Source organism: Crocodylus porosus, unplaced genomic scaffold, assembly GCF_001723895.1.
Source record: "Crocodylus porosus isolate Cpor-Errol unplaced genomic scaffold, CroPor_comp1, whole genome shotgun sequence".
Lineage (NCBI taxonomy): Eukaryota > Metazoa > Chordata > Crocodylia > Crocodylidae > Crocodylus > Crocodylus porosus.
In genome coordinates this window covers 142,863,030-142,886,264 of record NW_017728931.1, presented here as the reverse complement: position 1 = coordinate 142,886,264, position 23,235 = coordinate 142,863,030, and the positions used below count along the sequence as shown (strand labels likewise).

The following is a 23,235-nucleotide window of genomic DNA, read 5'->3' as shown; positions in this document are numbered from 1 at the left end:
GGAGGTGGTTCAAGCGCCTACATTGAACACCTTCAAGAGTAAATGGATCCTATGACCCCAGCTGACTTCCTGCCCTTTGGGCGGGGGCTGGACTCGATGATCTCCCGAGGTCCCTTCCAGCCCTGATGTCTATGAAATCTATGAAATATATCCCAGCTGCATTTCAGTGCCTTGTAGAGCTTTGGCCCTTACTTTAACTGCTTTCCCTCACATTAGGAATTGAAGGTTAACATTGTATTAATATACGGTGTACTTCTTTTTACTGCTGTAATTGGCTGACTTACCTTTGTCACCATCCCACTGTCTGCTAATACAGTGTTTCAGCTAACACTTCGGATGAGGTGGGAAGAGAGTTGTTCAGCACTTCCAGGGTTTCTGAGCCATTTCGCTGAGTGGTTTCAGTCTGGTAATTTCCTGGTGAAAACAGAATCTGGTCATTTTTTATGCTAACCTGAAACCCCCAAAGAAATCAAGATTTGCAGTTCTCCTCTAATGCCCTGTGCTCTTCGTTGTAGGCGCAGCTGCGAGCTTTCATCCCTGAGATGCTGAAGTACTCGACAGGGCGTGGGAAGCCGGGCTGGGGGAAGGAAAGCTGTAAACCCATTTGGTGGCCGGAGGATATTCCGTGGGCAAACGTCCGCAGTGATGTCCGCACAGAAGAACAGAAACAGAGGGTACGTGGCCCCCTGTACCGTTGCTGGTGACCCCGAGCACATTCCCTTACAGCAGGACCCTTCTTGTATGTGAGAACAGCAATGTCATAATTTTCCCTTGTTCCATGTTCAGGTTAAATATCTGTGCCCAGATCTCATTGCATTGGTTTTTCTCCTGCCCACATTTTGGCTGGTCTTCAATCTCAGGTGTCAGCCATTCACTCTGCCTCTCTTGATTTGTCATTACTTTTCACCCAAGTGGGCTGGCCCCAAACTAGTCCAGGGGAAGGGACCTGATACAGTAAAGGTAGGAAAAGAGCCATTGCTTTGGATTGGCTGTGGTTGCCTGCTGCTAATTTGCTCTTTTGAGCTCCACTACTCCTCTCTGCTTCTGTGACATTATCCCCCAATCCAGCTAATATGGCGGCAGCAGCCTGTGCATATGGCTAGAGAAGCAGAGCCCTGGCCTAAGCTTTGGGTCTGCTGTCTCCACACAACTGAGCTACCAGGGAGCATGGGTCCTGGTCTGAGAGACAGACAGCAAAGAATGTGCCCCCCCCCCGAGCCATTTCTGCACACGATGCAATGGCATGTAGAAAAGTGGGGGAAAAGAGACTGGAAAAGGCGCGCACTTCAGCTGTGCCAGAGAGCGTTGCATGGGGATAGAGGAGTGAAGCCATGTCCGTGTACCACGTGGGGCATTAAAGAATGGTGGGAGCTGTAGGATTAAATCTCTGCACAGGTTGATGCTTTCTCTGGTGCCTGGGGAAGTAGCTGTGAACTGTGGTATAGCCGTGTCAGCGCTCTGCTGGGCTTTAAAGCATTTAAACTCCCTGCAAATTCATTTGTCCCATCAGAGAAATTCTCTCCACACTGTGGGATAGAAAGGGCTCTGATGCCAGAGGAAGCAGTTCAGGGGGCAATTGCTGAATGTTTGTGAAAGGCCTACCTGCACCGACTCTCAATTTTCCCTTTTTCTCGGCAGGTGTCCTGGACCCAGGCGTTGCGAACTATTGTGAAGAACTGCTATAAGCAGCATGGGCGTGAGGACTTACTTTATGCCTTTGAGGATCAGCAGACGCAGCAGCAGACAACAGCCACCCACAGCATAGCACACCTGGTACCATCACAGACTGTGGTACAGACATTCAGTAATCCTGATGGCACCGTCTCCCTTATCCAGGTGAGCAGAGCCCTCCAGCAGCCTTAGTTCCACACTGAGCCCCATGTATGATAGGAGTTTTTAATGACGTTGCTTTGTCTGTTGACTGAACATTCATTTTTCAGGAATCTTGAGTCTGTTTTAGGCATCTTAGACACTTCTATAGGCTCCCGTTTCTATTGTACGTGAATGCCTCTGTCTAATGTCTGTGTGTTCATGATGCCCCTGTAAGGTAGGGAAGTGACTCCATCCCCCATTTTAAAGAGGAGAAACCAAGGCACGGCAAGACAAAAGAACTTGCCCAGGGTCACGCGGGATAGTTGTGGTAGTTCCCTGAACTGAACCCAGATCTTCCATGGCCCAGGCCAGTACCCTAACACCTGGGCCATCCTCTTACTCTGGGTGCCTGTCATACCCAGCACAGTTCCCTTTGGGGCCCCAGATTGCTGGTAAGTTTTAAACTGCAACACCAGTCTCAATTCTCCTAGACCCTAGCAGTTACCTTGCCTTCCTTGGCTTTCCAGTCCTACCCAGTGACTTCCATATTGTGGTACACAAACATAACTCTTTTGGATGGTCATTGGACACGCATCCATCTGAGCCATGCAGTAAACCAAGAAGGGGTTACCTGCACCATAATTTAGGTGATTTCATGGACTTTACAGCAGTACTCTCCAAAGGCTCCATGTACTACAGCTACCACAGCTAAGTTGCATAGAACTACAAGGGACACCCTGGGCCTTGATTCCAGTGCCCTGCTCTCACAGGCAACTTCTGCCTTTCCCTTTGCTGAGCCACAAAGCTCTAAAACTGGTCAGGCTTCCTACCCTGAGCATCGCACTACATAGTATAGATCTGTATTGTACATGCAAAACATAGGGAAAGAGGGGCAACAGCTGGCAAATACTCCTCTAGTTTCTTTGTATACGCTCGACTAGTGGTTGAAATAATAGATCATTTTTGATCTCATCAGGGTTCACGGTGGTTAACCTTTGTTTTGATAGCTCTGCTGACAACTATGAAAATGAGATATCAGAGAATCATAGAGAAATAGGGCCGGAAGGGACCTCCAGAGGTCACATCTAGTCCAACCCCCTGCCCTACCCTATGCAAATCCATAATCAAACTTCCTAGTAAAACTACTATCAACCCTAACCCAACACAAAATATAACACCCAAGCCTACCATGAGTAAAGCAGGGGGACCGCAGCAGCCATGGCCTGCTTCTGTAAAAGATTGTTAATATATGTTCAAGAGATCCCAGATAGAGGGCCTCCCTGGTATTTTTGAATCCATATCAGATTTTGAATGGAGACTGACCATATCTCAACCAACCCACTTCAAGAAAGGGGCTGGCCCATTGTGTTGCTGTGTGCTGGCCCACTGTGACCCCTGGTAATTTTCTGTGAATTTGGGACCGGGCAGGGAAGGAGGGAATCGCTGAGAAACAGACCTCATTTTCTTTCATAGAATCATGGAAAATGAGGGTGTGACGGGACCTCAGGAGGTCACATCTAGTCCAACCACCTGGTCCAAGCAGGACCAGCCCCAACTACCTCATCCTAGCCAAGGCTTTGTTGAGCCAGGCTTTAAAAACCTCTAAGGATGGAGAGTCCACCACCTCTTTGGGTAACCTGTTCCAGCGGTTCCCCCTGCTCCTAATGAGAGAATTTTTCCTAATATCCAACCTAAACTTCCCTTGCTGCAACTGGAGCCCATTGCTCCTTGTTCTGTCGTCTGCCCCTGAGAAGTCCAGCTCCATCCTCTTTTGAACCCCCTTCAGGTAGTTAAAAGCAGCTATCAAATCGCCTGTGTCTTCTCTTCTGAAGACTAAATAAACCCAGTTCCCTTGGCCTCTTCTCATAAGTCATGTATTGCAGCCCCCCAACCATTTTTTGGCCTTCCACTGGACTCTCTCCTATGATTCTCATTCATAAAATCATGGACAATGAGAGTTGGAAGGCAGCTCAGGAGGTCACATCTAGTGCAACCCCCTGCTCAAAGCAGAACCGGCCCCAACTACATCGTCCCAGCCAAAAACCTCTTATGTCTGTGTTCTCAGCTGTTAAGTGGGAATGATGACAATTGCCATCCCTGGCAGGGATGTGAAGATGCACTGCAGCTTTAAATGCTTTGAAAAGGAATAACCGTATCTGGAAGTAATGGTTAATACTGCTAGGGGTTGGGGTGCAGGACCCCGTGGCCTATGACTTCCATGGTAGGTTACCTCAGTACTTGCCAGGAATGCCTCCAGCCTGCTGTTACACTTCTGAGGCATGTTAGCTTTCTTGTTCTAAAGGACTTGATTGCTCTTTTATATCAAGGGAACCCTGGGATGCATAGTGGTGAGCAACTGAATTTTGTTGATTGTTTCCTGGTGTTTCCTAGGTTGGCACAGGTGCCACGGTCGCCACGCTGGCTGACGCCTCCGAGTTGCCTACCACAGTTACCGTCGCACAAGTGAATTACTCCGCAGTCACTGATGGCGAGGTAAGGGCGAAGGTCTGTGTGTTTGCTCATGTGTGCCGTGTACTGTGGGGATGTCTTGCAAACCTGCTGGTGTGCTTGTATCTTTCATGTATAAGCTTTGACTGGGAATACACATGCTTACTGCTGGGTACCGTTTTGGTAAAAGCAGGCATCAGCTTTAAAGCAGCACTGTATTTGAATTTTTATATGGGCCAGAGTTGGGAAATGCGAGTTGAGGGTTAATTCTGGCTCTCAGGCATGTGTGGTCATGCCCATCGTACCCTTTTATCAATCCATGGTGCATCCATACCTTGAATACTGTGCCCAGTTGTGGTTTCCACACCTCCAAAAGGATATAGAAGACCTCGAGGAGGTCCAGAGAAAGTCAACAAGGATGGTTAGCAGTATGAAAGGCCTTCCATGTGAGGAGAGACTAGAGGCCAGGCCTATTCAGTTGAGAAGAGAGATGCTTGTGGGGGGGACATGATAAGGATTGACAAAATACTAAATGGTGAGGAAAAAGTCAGTTGGGGTTTACTATCTCTCTCAGTACAAGAACTAGGGCTCACAAAATGAAGCTAGTAGGTAGTAAGTTTAAAACTAACAAAAGGAATTTCTTTTTCACGCAGTCTGCCAATTAAAGTGTGGAACTCATTGCCGCCAGATGTGGTGGACACTAAGAGTGTAGCCAGATTGGAAAAGAGACTGGACACAGTCTTGGAGGAAAGTTGCATCAGTATCAGAACTTCCTAGACCTTAAATACTGGAAGCTGCGCAGGAGAGAGGAGCGGTGAAAAAAAAAACCCTTGTCAGACCCAATTCATTCTTCCTTTCAGGGTTCTAGTTTCTACCCCCGTGTGACACAGGAGACTAGGCAAGATGGACCTATGGTCTGACCCAGTAAATGGCACATCTTACGTTCGCTTTCTAATAGTCGTGCATGCAAGATCTCAGTCCCAGTGTCCATTAGTGCCATGGGAGAAGATTCATGACTGATCACGTGTTCATTGTTCTAGGGATCAGAAATAACAGCTTCCAATATGCAGCTCCCCAAAAGCACTCAGTTTTGTGTTTACATCTGGGGGGTCTAAAGTGCAAGTCCCCTGGCTACAGCAAATGGCTTTGTGTTTAACACCAGCTGAATTGGTGGCAGAAAAGGACTGCGGTGTGGCCTTGAGCAAACTGCATCATTTCACTCTGCCTCAGTCCGCTTCTTGGGAACAGGAGGAGAGTTCTCCGTGGTGTCTTGTAGAGGCACTGAGGCTTTATTAACATGCAGGTTTTCCTCTGGTGATAAGACACTGTATAGATACTTAGTAAAGTTACTGAAAGCCCTGTTAGAAGCCCAGTGCATTCATGTTACTCACTCATAGTTTCATCCAGACTTTTCAAAGTTGCATTTCCCGTTGAGGGCTTTGTGGTGCCAAACCAGGCTTTTGAAACTGAAACATCTAAACTTACGGTGCCAAAGCCCCACCTTGCTCTCTCACATCAAGAAACAAAATGCTGCTTTCTTTAAAGACTGTTCCTAGAACTCCCACAGCTGCCAGGATTTTCTTCCCCTCCTCCAACCCCAAATTTGTCTTGGAGTCAATGAGGCTGCTGTTCCACTCCAGGCTGTTGTCTGCCCTCTTGGCCACCTGCCGAAGTTTCTGGGTGAGGTGCCATCCCTGTGATGGCGTGCAAGGGTCAGCTTGCTCTGCTCAGTGAGGATTGGGTTTTCACGGCAATAGGTGGCAGTACAAAACAGCTTTGTTCTGTGCTAGGCTGCATTTCCATCTGAAAAACCATAGAGAAACAGGCTGTTTGTTTGGGGCTCCAGCCTTGAAAAGTACTTCGAATTCACACGAGGGTTTCCAGCACCAGTTATCTTTCTCTTCAGGCCTTGGGGAAGATGTGTTCAAAGGCACAAATGGCAATTAGATGCCTAACTTCCCTTGGCTTTCAGGGGGAATTAGGTGCTTAGCTTGTGCCATGGAAAACCTCCTAATTTACACAAGACAGGAGTACCTATTAGTTAAACTTTCCTGTAAAGACAGGTCCAGATTTTTGCTGGTGGGCCTCATTATCCACGTGCCCATTTTCTGCTGGGATTTCCCTCTATTTCATAGAATCGTAGAAAGGCAGGGCTGGAGGGACGTTCCAGAGGTCGCGACTAGTCCAACCCCCTGCCTGAGGCAGTGTCACCATCCTATGGAAGTCCCTGTCTAATCTAGTCCGAAACTGCACAATCAGTGTTGCTGGGCAACTAAAAGACCCATTGCCCAAAAACACCAAGAGAACCCAAACCTGCCACAGGTTAGGCAGGGAGATGAGGGCTGTCAGTGTCTTGCTGCTCACAGGTTGCTAAAATGCCTCTGAGTTCACAAAAGTTGTGGAGGGAGCCTTGAGCCTACAGATGTTGAGAACTACTGTGCTAAGGTGCCACCCTGCCCCATCTTCTGCCTTTGAATCTTGCCGCTCATTCCTTTCTCCACCACATCAAGTATGAACTGTTTCTCATCACCTTCAAGGCCTCTCACTTTTAGTCTACGGGCAACCCCCGCTTAGCACTCTTAATTGGTACCTGAAAAACCGAGCATTAAGTGAAACCAAAAGTATTTGACAACCCAAGATGGCGGCCACAGTTGTTTTTAATGACCCACAATGGCGCCCGTGAGCATTATAGCGAAATTCGCTGAGCGCTAAGTGAGATCAGGTATCAATTTCAAATGAGCGTTACAGCGGAATAGCACTAAGTGAAACAGCGTGAAGCAGGGGTTGCCTGTATTCTGGTATCTTAGCGAGCACCCCTCACTCCTTTCCCTGCCAAAAATGCGTGCCTAGATCCTGTGCTTGTTCATTTGGCTCCAGTGCATCGTTGTACTTCTTTCTCTGTTGCCCTAATTGCATGGAATATTTTTCTTGAACTAATCTGTGAAGCTTCACTACTGTCCTCCCACAGCTTTCTCATTGTAACCCACTTCTGATGTGAACCCTGCCAGAAACTACTGATGACTAGGTAGAGGGCTCTGTCTGTCTATCTGTCTATCTAGCTAAATGTATTGTGTAGCCCTCTACCTAGTCGTCATCAGTTTCTGGCAGGGTTCACCTCCGAAGTGATAGATAGATAGATCACACTGATAGACAGCAGATATATTATTGCATTCGTTTATATACATTGTGCCTAGCTATATGAAATAAAGGATCTGGATTTCTGAATCTGCCTCTACCACTGATACAACATGGAAGAGATCACCAAAAATTCAAAGAAATAACTGTACCCAGGTGGGATAGACTGCATGCAATGGAGTAGATTTCCAATTCTGAGGGCTGTGACAGTAGCCTGTGAAACTTCCTGATGGTCAGCAGAAGGAGGCATTTTAAGAGGATCTTCCTCATACAATGTGATCCACAGAATTGGAAGCTTGAGGAACCTTCATTCTTTGGTTCCAAGATACGCTGATCCCAATGCCTTGTATTCTGACCACGGGTTTGTGGCCACCTGCTCAGTGGTGTTGCCTCGGATGTGAAGGAATTCCTCCCAAGTGGAAGAAGGCAGGCTGGCATAGAGAAAGAGCTGCTGGGGGTCAGGAGTGGGGGAACTCTGGGAAGTGCAAGATTCTGTAGCCACAGAAACGTTGCTTGTGAGGGAAGGATGGGCTGAAATACCTAAAATAGATGAACAATGGGATGATTTGTTATTTGCACAGCTGCCTTAACAAACACAAGTGTAGAGTCATGAGATGTAAGAGGTGCTGCAGGTGGGTTGATGCAGCTTACAAAGAAACAATGAGAATAGTTACATATTTGTACAGCACCCAGCACAGTGGGCTTCTGGTTCATAACCTGGCTCCTGGGTGTTGCAAGGTTACAAATAAATATGATGACAGTGCTGGTGGGCCCAAGAGGCATGGGTCACCACACACCAGCAACCCAAATGTCAAGGGTCTTGCTGGTGTGACTGAAAAGGAGGTGGCTTGTGGGTCCTCCCTTTGGAGGGGCAACACTGGAGAAAGGACAGAAATGGTTTGAAAACTTAGCAAGTGGACCATGGGGTCTTGGGCTGCTCAGAAGCAGGAGCCTTCATCTCAGGAGCGAGTGAGAGAGAGTCGGAGACCTTCCAACATTATTTCAGCAGCTGGGTCTCCAAAGTGCTCCTGAGGGACCCTTTTTTCCAACAGAGGTGCTCATGGGATGTCTTGAGCAATAGGAATCAAAAATTTGAAGGGCTCTTTGAAAGGCATCTTGAATGCCTATGACTGTCTGTCTTTAAGAAGTAGCCACCCAGCTGCGGGTTGGCTCAGGGACAGAATTCACTGTCCCTGAGCCTGTTTCCTCTCCCCTTCCTAACAGGTGGAACAGAACTGGGCAACGCTACAGGGGGGCGAGATGACTATCCAAACGACGCAAGCTTCAGAGGCCACGCAGGCGGTGGCATCGTTGGCAGAAGCAGCGGTGGCAGCATCTCAAGAGATGCAGCAAGGAGCAACTGTTACCATGGCACTCAACAGGTATGTGTGCAAAGGGGAGCCATGGGGAATGGGAAGGGACACAGTCTTTGAGAGGCTCCTTTCCATTAGGCTGGCTTTTTGTCACACTCGAGAGCAGTGCAGAAAACAGTGATACATTCAGAAGAACATTTTCTGTGGTCTCAATAGAGACTTTTCCCACCATGAATTTCAAACCCACCGAGAGCCCAGGTATTCACAGATCGTTTCCTGGTGTCCCTTTGTAATATGAGGAGGGCTAGTGAAATGGAAATGTACCATGAGGAGGGTGCATTCAGTCCCCATCCTTCTCGAGAGAGCATGTTTGTACAGTGAGTGTCCAATTACAGAAATGAACTTGCCATGCAGGTAGGGGCCATCAGGTGCTACGAACACCTGTTGAGTAAGCTGCTCCATTGCTCTGTCAATATTGTCAAGGGCCTCTCTGTTAAAGGTATGAAGCTGGTTTTATTAGGTATCTGGCAGTATTGGTCTCTGAGTGGAAATCAGGCGGCCAGCTGTAGAAGGTGGTTGCCCTGTTTGCTACTGGAGGAGAATGATAGGATTGTAGGAAAGTAGGGACCACGCATGATAATCTAGTCCCAGCGCCCTCCTCAAGGCAGCATCGTTCCTGATTAAACCATCTCAGACAAGTGTCTGTCTAAGTCAACAATTGGTGACATTTCCTGCTGCCTGGAGAAGAACTTGATTTGGAGTGAGCTGTGTTGGTTGTGTTTTTAGGCAGAAAGGCATCTTGACACATCATGTGTGAAGAAGTGGTCTGAGAGTGAGGTGGGGTAGCAGCCTTGTAAAGGTTAAAAGCTTTTCTTTGAAGACCTGCTGAGGAAGGTGTTGAGTGAGAAGAAGCAGACAACCCCAGCCATGAGGAGAGGGGGAAGGATGTGAAGGGTATGGTTCAGAAGGACTTTTTGTCTGATCCTGCATTGAGGTTTTCTTTCGTCATGCATCTTATCTGGTCTCTGCATTTGCCCTGTCTCCTTGTTCTTTGGGTCCCTAGTTGAATATGTCAAGAAAAGAGTGAGCAAAGTATGCTGAGTGGTTAGTGCGGGGTTCCAGGAGCCCTGTTCAGTCATTGTTGAAACAACCACCATCACGCCTGTGATATTCCACAGTCAGATTTGCAATGTCCACTGCAGCTGGCTCAAGGGCAAACCTGCAACTGTTTCTTCTGTGTGTAGAGGAAATCGCCTTCTCGTTCTTTCCCCGCCCCGCTCTCCTTATCCCATATCATCCCCTTTGGCACCCAGTGGGAAGAACCAGGTAAAATGTCCTGTTCTCATAGGCTGAAGGCAGTGCCTGTGCTTTGCAAGAGGTTGGGACTTGGACTGAGGGAATGGATTCCCATCTGCCACCACATTAAATTGATTCCCCTCTGTTTTTATTTTCAGCTGCTCATAAAAGACCTCTTGTCTGTAAGAGGAAAGTTCCTCTTTAAACGTAAGTGAGCAAATCTTGCAGGAGACAACATGAAAAGTGGCTGAACTTGTTCAGGGAACCCTAGGAAAGGCAGAGCCACACACACTGCCCCCCGTGCCATGCAGTGGTCATTGTGAGCTTCCTGCAGGGACTCAAAGGATGGGATGCAACCCTTAGTCTAGAGGACACAGAGATGCATGTCAGCAAACTTGTCAGAAGTGGTCAGTGGGTGGTTATCTAGTATTGGACATGGATAGTCCTGTGTTTGATTTCACCCCATCGTTGCTAGTTAAACCTCTTTAGAGCCATAATAATGAATTCCTCCCCCCATCCCTGCATGGCCTGTGACCTTCTAATACTTGCATATTGCAATGAGTCACTACACCAATGGTTTTCCACCTTTTTGGGGGTGAGGTGCCCCTTATTAGATGTGAGGTGCCCTTCCATCACCTTTGTGAAATGAGCAGACCCAAATTTGAAATAACTGATTTATATATTGAGGCCTTGCCTCCTTGTAGATGGGGAGGCAGTTGGGGTGTGGGATTGTCTAGGCTTGAGCCTTCTCATACCTTGCTTATCTCCTCACACCTTGTGACATCCTTCAGAGGACCTAGCATTTCCGTCAGGTGCCATGGTACCCCGGCTGAGAATCACTGCATTACACTGACAGCATCTGGGGTGAATGCATAGATACATCCGTATCTAGAAACCAGCTCCGCAAACATATGCCTTTTCATAGGACCTTCTCTCCAGCACATGCCCCTGCATGGCTTGCCCCACCCTTAGTCAGAGGCAGCTTAGATGACAGGATTATTAACTTTAAATATCAGGATCCTTCACAGAAATATCTATTCCCTCTTAAACTGTAGTGTCAAAGCCAGCTTAGCCTTTCAGGGGGAAGATGGAGGCGGCCTTCACCTTGCCTCACATTTCAAGGCTTTCAGCAGACATTTTCCCTGCTTCAGGGTGGCTGTTGGTAGGAAACTGTGTGCACTGCAGGGGAAAATGTAGAGCCCGGTCCAGGCTCCTGTGCTGTCATGGTGCAGGTTACTTTTTGATGGCAGCGCTGTAATGGTGCCCCAGGAGGGCTTGTTAGCAAGCTGCAGTACAGCTGAGCTGATTCAGGGGCTCTCCATATATACGGGAGAATATGGCTGCCTGCAGAAATACCTGGAAGTGTCGAGGTGTTAGCGTTGGCAGCAGTCAGGAAGGGGAGGTGTATATTGAATATTTTTGCAGGGGTTAGGGTGAGGTTTCTGCAGGCACAGCCACTTTTCCCTGGCATTGTATTCCTTACTGTAGGCTCTGTGATAGAGCCACCAGCCTACCGAGACCCTTAGGCCCCTGGCACGTGTTGACATAATTGTCTGATCTTTCCAATCAGCTGATCCTTGGGATTGGGTGGGGCAACCCCAGATCCAGCACATGCCACACCTCCAGTTTAAAGTGCGATTACAAACCAGCTGTAAAGATATTCCAGTTTTAATCTTTGTGGCTCGTTTGCCATTATATCGCATCACAGATTGGCTGAACATGTGGCATGTTACATTTTATCAGTCAGTGATCATGTTAATCATGCAATAAATCTGACAGGGCCCTTAATATCTTTCCCTGATTGGCAAGAAATCTTGCTATGGGTTGACTGACGGAGTGTGCTCCACATTTAACACTGAATCATCCTCGTGACTGGACTTGGGAGAGTGAAACCATGGTCTGGCATCTGGAAGATCAGAGTTCTCTTACAAGATCTCCAGAGCTATTGGAGTGGTGCTTTGCTCCTCACAGTCCTTAAGGAGCATGGAGTTGCCATCCCATAACCCGTCCCTCCATCAGGTGCTGGCAGAGAGCATGGGGGTGTCCAGTGGTCACCTGCAGAGCAGAGTCATTGTAAATGGCTGATGTGCACCAGTTGTGATGAGTGGTGGGATCAGTGAATCACTGGAACAGGTCACCCAGAGGGGTGGTGAAATCTCCATCCTTGGAGGTTTTGAAGACCCAGCTAGACAGAGCCTTGGCTCGAATGATGTAGCTGGGGCTGGGCCTTCTTGGAGCATGGGGTTGGACTAGATGTGATCTCCTGAGGGCTCTTCCAGTCCTCATTATCTGTGATTCTGTGAACTGAATATGAGAAGCAGTAGACCTCTTCCAGGAAGAGAAGATGAGGGTGTATGTGTAGGCAGACTTAACCCTTGCCAATATGCATTATCATGAGTGGAGCACAGTGCAAATGGGAGGAATGTTTATGCGGCAAAGATTTATGTTCAGGGTTACAGCCTTCACGGCTCTTTGAAATAAACAGTTGCCCTTGAAAGTGAATTTAAATAAATCCTTCTCATGGCTGGAAGGCTGCATTACAGTAGCAAGCTAAGTCCTCATTCATCCCTGACTTTACTGTATTGGTGTTGCCTTTCCCACACTGTAAATGTCTTTATACCAGTGCAGTCATGCATTCCTCCTAGGTGACAGGAAGTGGAGAAGCAAGAAATTGGAATTAAAATGGTTAAATAGCAATGTATGGGAAGTTTGCCAAGACAAACGGCTTTCCAGTAGAAATGAGAATCCAACCCAAAAGAATTTAGTTAAAAGGAGCGTAAAACCCAAATAAAAATTAGAAACAGACAAGCATAGTTTCATAGTAGGTAAAGTCAGAAGAGACCTGAATAGATCAAGTCCGACACCCTGCTGTGGGCAGGAAAGAGTACTGGGGTCAAATGACCCCGGCTAGGTGATCGTCTAGCCTCCTTTGAAGACCCCCAGGGCAGGGAGTACCACTTCCCTTGGAAGTTGGTTCCAGATCCTAGGTGCCCTGACAGTGAAGTAGTGCCTCTTGATATCTAGCCTGAATCTACTCTCAGTCAAGCAATAGGAAGACTGAAAAAGAAATCAGTTGGAGTACTGGAATATGAATGGCACTATTAAGAAAGGGTGTCTTGTATGATGACTTTGCCTCACTCCTCACCATAGAAACCGTTGAGGATTTTCTCACATACATACAGTGAAGAACTGTCAGATCCTGCTTTCAAAAGAAGGAGGTTCTGGATCATATTTATGAAAGACAAATCACTTGGTTTGGGTGATAGTCACCAAGAGTCGTAAAGACCTTGGAGAGCTGAGCCACTAACAGGGTAACAAATTACTAATGAACAGAACTGGGGAGAAACAAGCCTTTTAGCTTGGATTTAAGGAAGGCAGGCAGGACAATCTTGGGAAAAGCAGACCAGTGAATGATACTTAAGGGCAAGGTAGAGTGGTTGAAATGATAAATAAAGGCATAATTTAAAAACACTTAAGTGCCTGCAATGTGATGGAGATACATTAGATGGTTTCCGTGCAGGGAGTTCCTGCCTCTCCAGTCTGCTGGAATTCATGGAGCATCCAACAAAACAGTGGCCGAAGGGAAGCTGCTTGATATAACTGACCTGGATTTGCTAGAGCCTTTGGCAAAGCGTTGTGTGAAAGGCTACTAAAGAAGCTGAGTGTGAGTTGAGAGGGATTCTTAGACTAGGAGAAAAGTACATATGGGATGGGCCAGTTGGGTTATCTTGTTCTCATTTCATCATTCCTCCACTAACAGGATCCATTCCTACAGGATAATTTCAGCTGTTTTGAGTTGGTGAGAGCACCCATCCATCCACCCTAGTTTGTGTTCCCTATGTGCGCCACTTTGTTCAGGTGGATCCTGTTGGAGCTGGGTTGCTTTCCTCTAATCAGCCTCACTCTTTCTTGTCCTCTGCCTGCAGTGAAGCAGCCGCCCATGCTGTAGCCACGCTTGCAGAAGCCACCCTTCAAGGTGGCGGGCAAATCGTCCTGTCTGGTGAAACGGCCGCGGCAGTGGGAGCACTCACCGGAGTCCAGGATGCCAATGGTAAGAGGGGAGCACAAGTGAGTTGGGTTGTTTTTGGTTTTCAGTGGGTGGAATAAGTCACATACTTATTTGCTGCCACTGTAAGGGGATGACTCTCTGCAGGGGTAGTACCTTCCACCTCTTCTGCATCAAACACTTCCCTAGTGAATGCTTCCTGGCTGTATCTTTCCCCATGAGGTAGTGCAATCTGCTGCTTGCTTGCTTTATGGGCCCTTCTGTAGTGCATCTCAGTTGTATCTGGTCTGTGCAGTGACTTCTCTAACTAGTAAATCACAGGTTGCTGAAGTGGTGATGGTTATTAACACTGTAATGCAACATGGAGCAAGTGGAAACCAGCCACATGTCCTGGGTTCCTGTTAGGCCTTGGCTCAGGTGCTGCAGTGAGCAAAACACTGCTTCCCGTGTTCTGGGATGAAATGAATTGGTTATTTAAAGGATTTGGTTATGCGACTGAACCGGCAATGATCTTACAACCTGGACAGTTGTGAGAAAATGCTGCCTTGAAAGACTGGTCCATTTTAAATGTAATCCTCAAAGTGGAGAGTGGCACATAACGAGGTTACTGGGTGATGGGCGTTGAAGCTTTTTTGTTTGTTCTGCTAGTAATTTGGGTCTCAAATTCAGCCTCTGCTGAAATAATCCTAGTCTAGTTTTTAGTATTTTTAAATTGCTCCCCTTCAGGTGTGAGAAATGCAAGGGGGAAAAACAGCAGCATTTTTTGTTGCTCATGGTACATTTGTTGTTACTTTCTGGGGAGCCAGATGACCTGGAGAGGGAGCCCAAAGTAACCAACAGACCCTTTTCCAAAAACGGGGAACTTAGGTGTTGCTCTTGACAAAGAAGTCAGGGATTTGGAACCACAGCCGAGCGTGGAGGTGGCCGGAAAGCCGTGCTTCCCCAGGGAGAGGCCCAGCCAGGAATGTGATGCCTTTTTCAGCCTTCCAGAAGGGTTTTGCCATTGATCAGATTTGGAAGAGGCCATCTGTGTCCTTTCAGAAGTTAAAAGCGGGTGAGCGAACCTGGCGTGCCTGTCCCCTTCGATCCATCTTCACCGTGCTTTCATGCTCTGGATTCCTCTGGGCAGTTCCATGTCTCCCTAGGCTCCGAGTCATTCTGCCTTATTCGGGCAGCATTAAAATGGTTTCTAATGTGCGCAGGTTTTACAGCGGGGTTTGAAATCAAATGGGATTTACAGTGCATTAGGGGGAGAGGCTCATTGGCAGTGTTTTCCTGTGTGCAGAACTCGCCTATGATCCCTCCCCTTGTTTCCTCTCCCCTTCGATCGCTCTAATCTCTGGTGGTATTAAAAGGAAGGGCTTTGTCTCTGCAGTAGGCCTTGCATGCACCGAGCAGTTAGTTTGACGGGAGGGAAGGAGACTGCAGCATCCATTGCTGTTCTGCTAGCTGGGCACGGAGGGATTTTCAGCCTTGATGTTGCACTTTAGATTAGTCTCCTTCCTTCCCCAAGCATCCCAGCTGATGGTCAGAGCCGGAGCGGGCTGAGCTGCTGCAGGTTAGCTCATGTACTGCAGGGGGAGAGCACGTACCCAAGGAGTTACTGCAGGGTAGCTGCACTGCCTGTCTTCACCCTCCTTCACCTCATAGACCCTCTTTCACCTCCAGCAACCTGCCTCTATGTCCACAGCCCCACTGACAGCAGGGCATGAAGCCCAGGTGTCCTCACTTCTGGTTCCTTCCTTCCAGGAGGGATTCTCCCCTTCCTTGGTTCCTCCATTACACGGTCATTTTTCCATGTGCTGTCGGGAGACCAGATGATCATTAAAGCAATACGTCCCTTATAGGAGAAGCAGGCTGATTTATAAAGAGAAGCTTCTGTCTCTACCTAGACACCGTGGTGACCAGAACTGGATTCATTATTGTAGAGGACAAGAGAGCCAAGCACTGTAGCTGGACTGAAAAAGGCCTGTGGATAATCTTATGATCAGTAACATTTATAGCTAAGGGAAACCAAATCTCCTGCCTTGGTGCAGTATAAAACTAGCTAAGTGCATTACAGCCGCCTCCTTCTTCTGGAGCATCTGCCATTGTGAGAGGCAGCACGCTGGCCCTGACGTCCCACGAGTTGGAGCCCTCATCTCAGAGGCACGTTCTTAAATACTTGGAAAGAAAATAGCACAGTGCTGCAGGCAAATGTCTGGGGCTGCAGCGCAGGGGCTCTGAGGGGACAGCCAAGGCCAAGATGGGTTAGATACCTGCTGGCAGATAGGCGCCTCACTGGTATCTGGGAAGGCGCAGAACCAATAGTCAGAGGCAACTCATGCCTGGGTTTGCAGCAGTAGTTTAACAGCAGGGGAAAGTGAGATGAGGAGAGACCCCAGAGTAGCCCTGCTCCCCCTTTGCAGGTTGCTGTCGTTCCTCTGGGCTCAGACGTCTTTGGTTATGAGCTGTCAGTGGGGTTTTGTTTGTGACAGTGGTGCCTTAGTGACGCGTGTGGGGCTTGGAGCGTGCACCATGCAGGTCGGTGGATGCAGGGTGCCGGAGACGGACCCCAGTGGGTATGTTGCACAGCTAGCCTGGAGGGGCCAGCTGCCAGTACAACTGGAATGGCCTGAAGGCTGGAGAAGGGGAAGGAGCCAGGGCTGCCGAGCAAGGACCTTGCCTTCATGTCTGTAGCAGATGAGATCGAACTGCAAATGTGGGGCTGATTAGACCAACCCCCGGCAGTGCGAACTCAACCTGTCCACCCCCAAGGATATCCTTGGTCCTGACCTGTAGTACCCCTGCCCTGCAGCTCCTGAGCCCCATGGGGGGCTCTGCCGAGGAACCTCCATCTTGCCCAGCATCCCCTCCTGACTAGGGGCACTGCCAGGCACGCCTGCTGGCACAGGGGCTGTGTGAGGGGGTACAGACAGTCCCAGGTAGGAGCCTGCCAATGAGCTGCAAAATTATCACTCCCCATTTTGAGCTGGACCAAAGTGAGTCAGGCCGAGAGACCAGGGTGCGCCAGGATTAGCAGGCTGCAGTAAAAGCAGGGCGAGAGCATTAGGGCGGTTTGACGTGAGCATGGGTGGATTATCAGTCAGGGCTTTTGCAAACAGAAAGGAAATAAGGCATCGGGGTAGAAAGGCATCTGACAAGTTAGCATGGGGTAACTGGTGCTTGGCTTGGCATTCCTCCTCTCAGAGGGACAGGGCTTGGGTAGCACACAAGGGCCAATGTATTGCTTGTGCTTTTTGTATCGCTAGCAGTCATGCAGGAAGACTTCTCTGCACAGCCAATGATGAGGTGGGTACTTTGTTGGACTCTGGATGCAGTTACAGTCCAAAGCAGTCCTGGATCATTCCCTGAACTGTGTATTGCCCAAGATGTGGAGAAGGAAAGAAAAGAGCAAGAAAATAATATGCAGGGCAAAGCTGCACGTGAAGGAAATGATTTATCTAGCGTCTGGAGGTCTTGGGGCAGAACGGTGACCCTCTGGTAACTGGGGCGAAGGAATCCTGTCCTTTGATGTGGCTTAAACACCAAACCCACAGGAACTGGTGTCTCCTGTGAGCCTCAGTTGTAGGGGGAAACAACCCAATGGGGTGGGGAGGCTGGGTGTTTCATGAAGCAGGGATTCACAGATTGTTTGGGGCTGGAAGAGACCTTGTAGATCATCGGGTCCAGCCCCCCTGCACTAGGGAGGACAAGTAGTGGGGGACAGCATGCCCGCAGGTCCTGGATGGGCAGGAGGGAGTTAGAACTGGGTGTGTTGCCCGCAGGCAGGGGGTTAGACATGGCTGGAGAAGGGCCAAGGGAGATGGTCCTCACCGCTGCAGCTTGAGAGGAGGTTGCAGTTGGTGGGGTGTGAACCTGCACCTCTGGGTGCAGCGTCAGCAGTGGGGATCTCCCAGGTGCTCCCCTGGGAGCAGCATCAGTGTTTTCTGCATTGACAGTTCGTCAGTCTTTGCCTGCCCCTGTATTCTCTTGTGTACTTTGGGTGTGTAACGACAGCCCCCTCACCTCCCTGTTTCCTCACTGACAGTAGAAACCCAGGGGATACACAGCATGGATGAGGAAGTCTTTTTTGAAAGACCTGAATACACCTGGCGTCCCCACCCTGCAAACCCACTGCTGTTACTATGATTTCCAGCACTTGAATGACAGCTGGGCTGTTGGATGCTCTGGGGAGGGGCAAGCATTGCCCCAGGACTGCCACATGCCCTAGCACCTGGGCTTATGATCCCTTCTGCTTTTGGGCTCTGCTGGTTCTTGCCAGGATACAACAATTCATCTCCCCTTTGCAAGGCAAATGCTGCCACTTTTGAACACCTGCCATGACAGCGCATGCTTCTGCCTCTGTCCGGAATTGCTCTCATGCATTAATCCTGCCTGGCGCTGACTGAACAGCCAGCTTAGAGGCACTGCTGATATTGGGCTGGCATGGGCGCTGCGGCCCTTTGCTTTGACCTGATGGGACTGATGATGCGGGGGCTGCTGCGTATCTACCTGCGCCCAGTTAGGACTAACGTGGTGCTGCAAAGAGTGACTCCATCATGGACTGCTTCCTCCAGTTCAGATACCTCCCTCTCCCTGAGTCAGCATGGGCCTGCTGAAATTCAGGTCCCTGGTTAGGCCTTCTGAAAAGGTTCCTTAAACCACCGTGGGGAGGGAGTCTCCATCTGATGGTTAAATCAAGGAGCTAGCGCTGGAAGCCAGGACTCCTGGGTTCTGTTTCTAGCTCTTCCAATAACTGTGTGACGTTGGGTGAATCACGTAATGTGTGCCACACCTCACGGAGCAGCAAGCCTTCATTGGCTGTGCTGTGTTTTGACATCCAGAGATGAAGGACTGTATTAAAAGTAAAGTGCTGGTGTTCTCCCGGCTTCTGTTTTCTTTCCATGGAGACCTGCTTGGTGCTTGACTGGGGTGCGCCTGTTCCTTACGGACTTGGCTGCTGCAGCTCGCATGAATTCTCACCGCCCGTTTGTCTCTGCAGCGTGGGTCGAGGGAGGCATTTGCATGGCGAGAAGGCTTGGCTCTGTAGGGACCACGGTGGGTGTCTGCTCCCTGGATTTGTTCTGAAGTAGCATAGAAGAAAGTGAATTTTGCCAGAGACTGGGTTTCACCTCCCTCACCCTGCCCCCAAGCTCCTTCCAGCTTGGTCCCTGCTAGAAGCAGCTCTTGATTTTGCAGGTTTCCAATTCCACCGCACGGGATGACCTAGAACCCATCACCCAGCTCCCTGCTGCCCCTGTCACAGCTCCTGCTTGTCACCCGCCCTCCACATTTCCCCTTCCCCACCCCGGGAGCCTGGCATCCACTCCCCTGATCAGGCCACTGAGACTTACAGTCCCTCCAGCTGTCACTGCTGATGCTGTGCTGGTTTAAGCACAGGGCCATTTACCTTCCACGTGCCCTGAATTAGGGGAAATGGACAGGAGGGCTGGGTCTGTTTAAAAATTAAAGCTGATTACAAGGCATTAACATTACATTTAAAGACACAGACAGTAGCCTCCGTGCTCAGCATCGCTGCAATATGTTCCCTTTTGTTCTGGGCTAGAGGAGAGCATGCTACTGGAAAGGAGCCTCTCTCTTCTCCTCTGGGCTGCTTGTTTTATTTGTACTTTAAAAATAGCAGCTTGCGGGTGTCATTTCTGCTTGCTGCTTGAGCAGTTCTACTGCTCCTGCCCCGAAACCAACCACCCTTTGAGCGTGATCTCTCCAGAAAGGCTCCTCAGTGCTGATTGCAGCTTTCTTTCCCTTCTCCCAAGGGACGAACTACTCATGAGCATGTGTATTAGGAGTAAGCCTGCTTTGTCAGTCAGACAGGAGGCACTGTAGTAACATCCTGCCTTTCACTCTGCAGCATTTCAGGCTGCTACATAACAGAATCATTCTGGCTCTGAAATGCACCCACCTCTGGGGTGGGCAGCAGCAGCGAGTAGAAAACTATTTCCCGTGAATGGCTCTGCTCCAATGCAACAAGGACTTTTCAGGGAATAGTTCGTCTTTAGATGTGGCTTTATACCCACAGTGAATGAAGCATGACTGTATCAAGAGAGGACTTCCCTGTGACTGAGTAGCCTAACCAGAATTGTAGCCCTGGGTGGGACTAGTCAACCAGCAACTCACCTGCTAAAACTAGCATCTCACCGGCTCAGACTGGAGCACACACCAGCTGGGGAGGAACATCTCTGCAGGGGAAATATCCCTGACAGGAGCTGTATCTAAGATGTTTGTGTCTTAATAAGAGCTCCTGGTGCCTGCCCCAGAGGCTTTCTCCTTCCCACACATAGGGTCATTGTTCTCCCATGTCTTTCTAGGGTTGTCTCCCCCTTTCTTCCTCGCAGCAGGCAGAGCTCCATGGTTTGGGATTTGGCTGGATGTGGTTGAAAGTTGCTCCTGCACGGATATGCTGCTTGAACAGGAACGCGTCATGATTCTGGAGTGCATTTGAAGTCTGTTTCTGTGCTGTGTGTATTGCGCATCTCTCTCTGTGGCCACTGTCCCCCGCTCCCCCCTCCCCCCAGTAGAGGTTTCATCCCAGTGCCACCAGTGTGAGCTGTAGTTAACAGAGCTGATAGCACACTGGGATGCATTAGCCAGTGCATTGCAAGCAGGGCGAAGGAAGTGATACTTCCCCTCTGCCCAGCGTTGGTGAGACCCCAGCTGCAGTACCGTCTCTGGTTCTGGGTGCTGCACTTCAAAAAAGACGTGGAGAATCTTGAAAGGGTGCAGAGAGGGGCCACGAGAACGATTTAAGGGCCTGCAGGACAAACCTTATGAGGAAAGACTAAGGGAGCTGGGGCTGTTCAGCCTGGGGAAGAGAAGATTGAGGGGGGACTTGGAGGCTGTCTATAAATATGTAAGGGGTGAATATCAGGAGCTGGGAGAAAAACTGTTCACTAGGGCGTCCCAGGGGAGGACAAGGAGCAATGGCTGTAAACTGCTAGAGGATGGTTTCAGGTGGGATGCCAGGAAGAACTTCTTTACAGCAAGGGTGACCCCGATTTGGACTAGACTTCCCAAGGAGGTGGTGCAGTCCCCAACCTTGGACTTCTTCAAGAGGAGACTGGACAGGCACCTTGCTGGGATCATTTGATCTCAGCAGTATTCCTGCCCAGAGCAGGGGGGTTGGACTCGATGGTCTTTCGAGGTCTCTTCCAGCCCTTCATTTCTGTGATTTCTATGATTCAGTCTTCCTGGATGTCCCAGAAGATGCTTCAGAAACTGCACTGTGTAACACCTCTCTAGGTGGAGGTACTGGTAGAAGGAAATGATGGAAAGGGAGCAGGTTAAAAGCAGCAGCCTGCTGTGGTAGTATTTCTGGTATGTGTTTGGGCAGGATAGATACCATCGGTCTCCTTCCCATAACAAATCCCTTGGCTTTCGGCCCACCAGAGAGCCCCATGTGTCTCGCTGTGACACACCAAGACATTTGAAGTCCAGGCCAGTTTTGCTAAATGTTGCTAAACCAGGACTCTGGGATTTGGGCTCTGCTTCCTTTGCTGATGCCTTGTTGCTCACCGTTGCTGATGTCTAGGCTGTAGCACAACCTTGTCTTCATTAGGGGAGAGGGTGAGTTCTTACCACATGTTGGCTAAGGGCCGAGTGAAGACAGCAGGCTGAGATGCATACTGCGTGGTGAACTGCCTTCCCTTCACACAGCAAATCCTAGGGTTAGCTTCCCTGTGGCAAAGCTTTCCTAACAGACCCATCCTGACTCACTAGAGCTGGGGTTTTTGAGAGGGTCATATAAGTAAGAGCCCAAAACTGTTCAACTACAGCTGTCAGGGATTGGGTGCCTGTTTCCCTAGGCATCTCTGAGTAATGGTGGTCAAAGGCTTTTATCTGAGGATGGGTGATTGTGTAAAAGCCATCCTAATGAGGGGGAGCGGGATTGCGGTCTGTTCAGTTTGCATTTCCCATTGAGTCTTGTGTCAGGAGTTGAATTGGCCCAGGCCCACTGAGCTTGAAGGACCAGTGCTTCCAGAAAAGCCAAGGTAATCCCATCCCTCAGAAGGATCTTAGGGATGTGGATGGATCGGGTCCGTTTTGAAGCAGCCCTGCGGAGAGGGGACTCCAGACACTCGCCAGTGAAAGGCGGTGGTAGCGTTTTGCAGGTAGCACCAACAGGGGTTTTGCCAACTTAGTCGTGTCAGCAAGAGGCCTGGTCCTGGCCAGCAGGGCTGCGTAGCATAGACCAGCTCGCGGCTGATGGCCCGGCTGCTCCCAAACAAATGCAGTTCGTTCCATGCACCTCCACAGTTGAATTCAGTGCTCAGGAAAGGGCTGACTGAGCATAAAGCCAAGTGTATGAGATGCTCCACAAGCACTCGGGGAGTCCCAGTCACTTTGGAGCCTGGGCAGAGAGAGACGAGGCAGCGGCCATGTCCCCTTTTGGTACAGCTTCAGACTACACAGCAGGGCAGTAGAGGGGAGTATCTAGACGAGAGGCTGCTTCAGGCTCGGGAGAAGCTGGTTTCTCCTCTGACTACGCAGGTGGGCAACTGGGGCCAGGCACTCTGCCCCTGGCTTTGTCAGGTGTGTGGGTAGCATCTGATGACGTACGCCATCACCTGCCACATCCCATACTTTTCTGAGCCAGTTAGTCTCTGAGGTGCTGCCCTGCCCTGCCTTCTGTCTGGGCGTCCTCATGAGAGGTAAACAGGGCTGGGGTTGCCTTGAATTGGTCTAGATCAGGGGTGTCCAGCTGAAATGGGCCGGTCGGACGTATTCCCTGCCAGCAGCCACAGGGTGGGTCACCTGGCCCGTGGGTCTTCTCACAGTTGCTGGCAGCCACCGGGTTAATGAGACTCCCCCCCCCCCCATTTCCTGTTGCCGACCGCCACTGATTTTCATTGCTGGCAGAGATCGAAAACCATAAATTCAATGGCAGGAAAACGGGTGGAAAACGTGAGCGTCAGTGGCATTAACCACCTGGGTGCTAGCTGCACGGAGTGTCTCCAGCCCGCAGGTTGCATGTGGGATACCTGTGGTCCAGGTGATGATGGGCACTGTCATTTCCATAGCCCCTGCTCCCGTGTCTCCGAGGAGCCTTGTGCAGTGGGTCTTGTTTGTGCCATTAGGGCACTGTTCCCTGGCTCCTGGCAAGCTGCCCGGTGGCCAGCTGTTGAGTTGAGTTTGAGTAGCCCCTGCTTCAAGACAGGAGAGGCCACTAGAAAATGTTATGGTTTTTTTGCTGGAAGGAAAAACCTAACTCAAGGGCAGCATTGA

General features: G+C 49.6%; 1 protein-coding gene across 2 annotated transcripts in view; it reads left to right on the top strand.

Moving 5' to 3' along the window:
• Positions 1 to 23,235, top strand: part of NRF1 (nuclear respiratory factor 1) — a 59,213-nt gene that overhangs the window by 18,839 nt on the left and 17,139 nt on the right. For both annotated transcript variants that reach the window (XM_019543818.1, XM_019543819.1), the window contains exons 6-10: positions 516 to 674; positions 1,639 to 1,836; positions 4,204 to 4,305; positions 8,620 to 8,777; positions 13,931 to 14,055. In XM_019543818.1, coding sequence (XP_019399363.1) covers positions 516 to 674; positions 1,639 to 1,836; positions 4,204 to 4,305; positions 8,620 to 8,777; positions 13,931 to 14,055 — 742 coding nt within the window. The remainder of the gene's footprint in view (positions 1 to 515; positions 675 to 1,638; positions 1,837 to 4,203; positions 4,306 to 8,619; positions 8,778 to 13,930; positions 14,056 to 23,235) is intronic.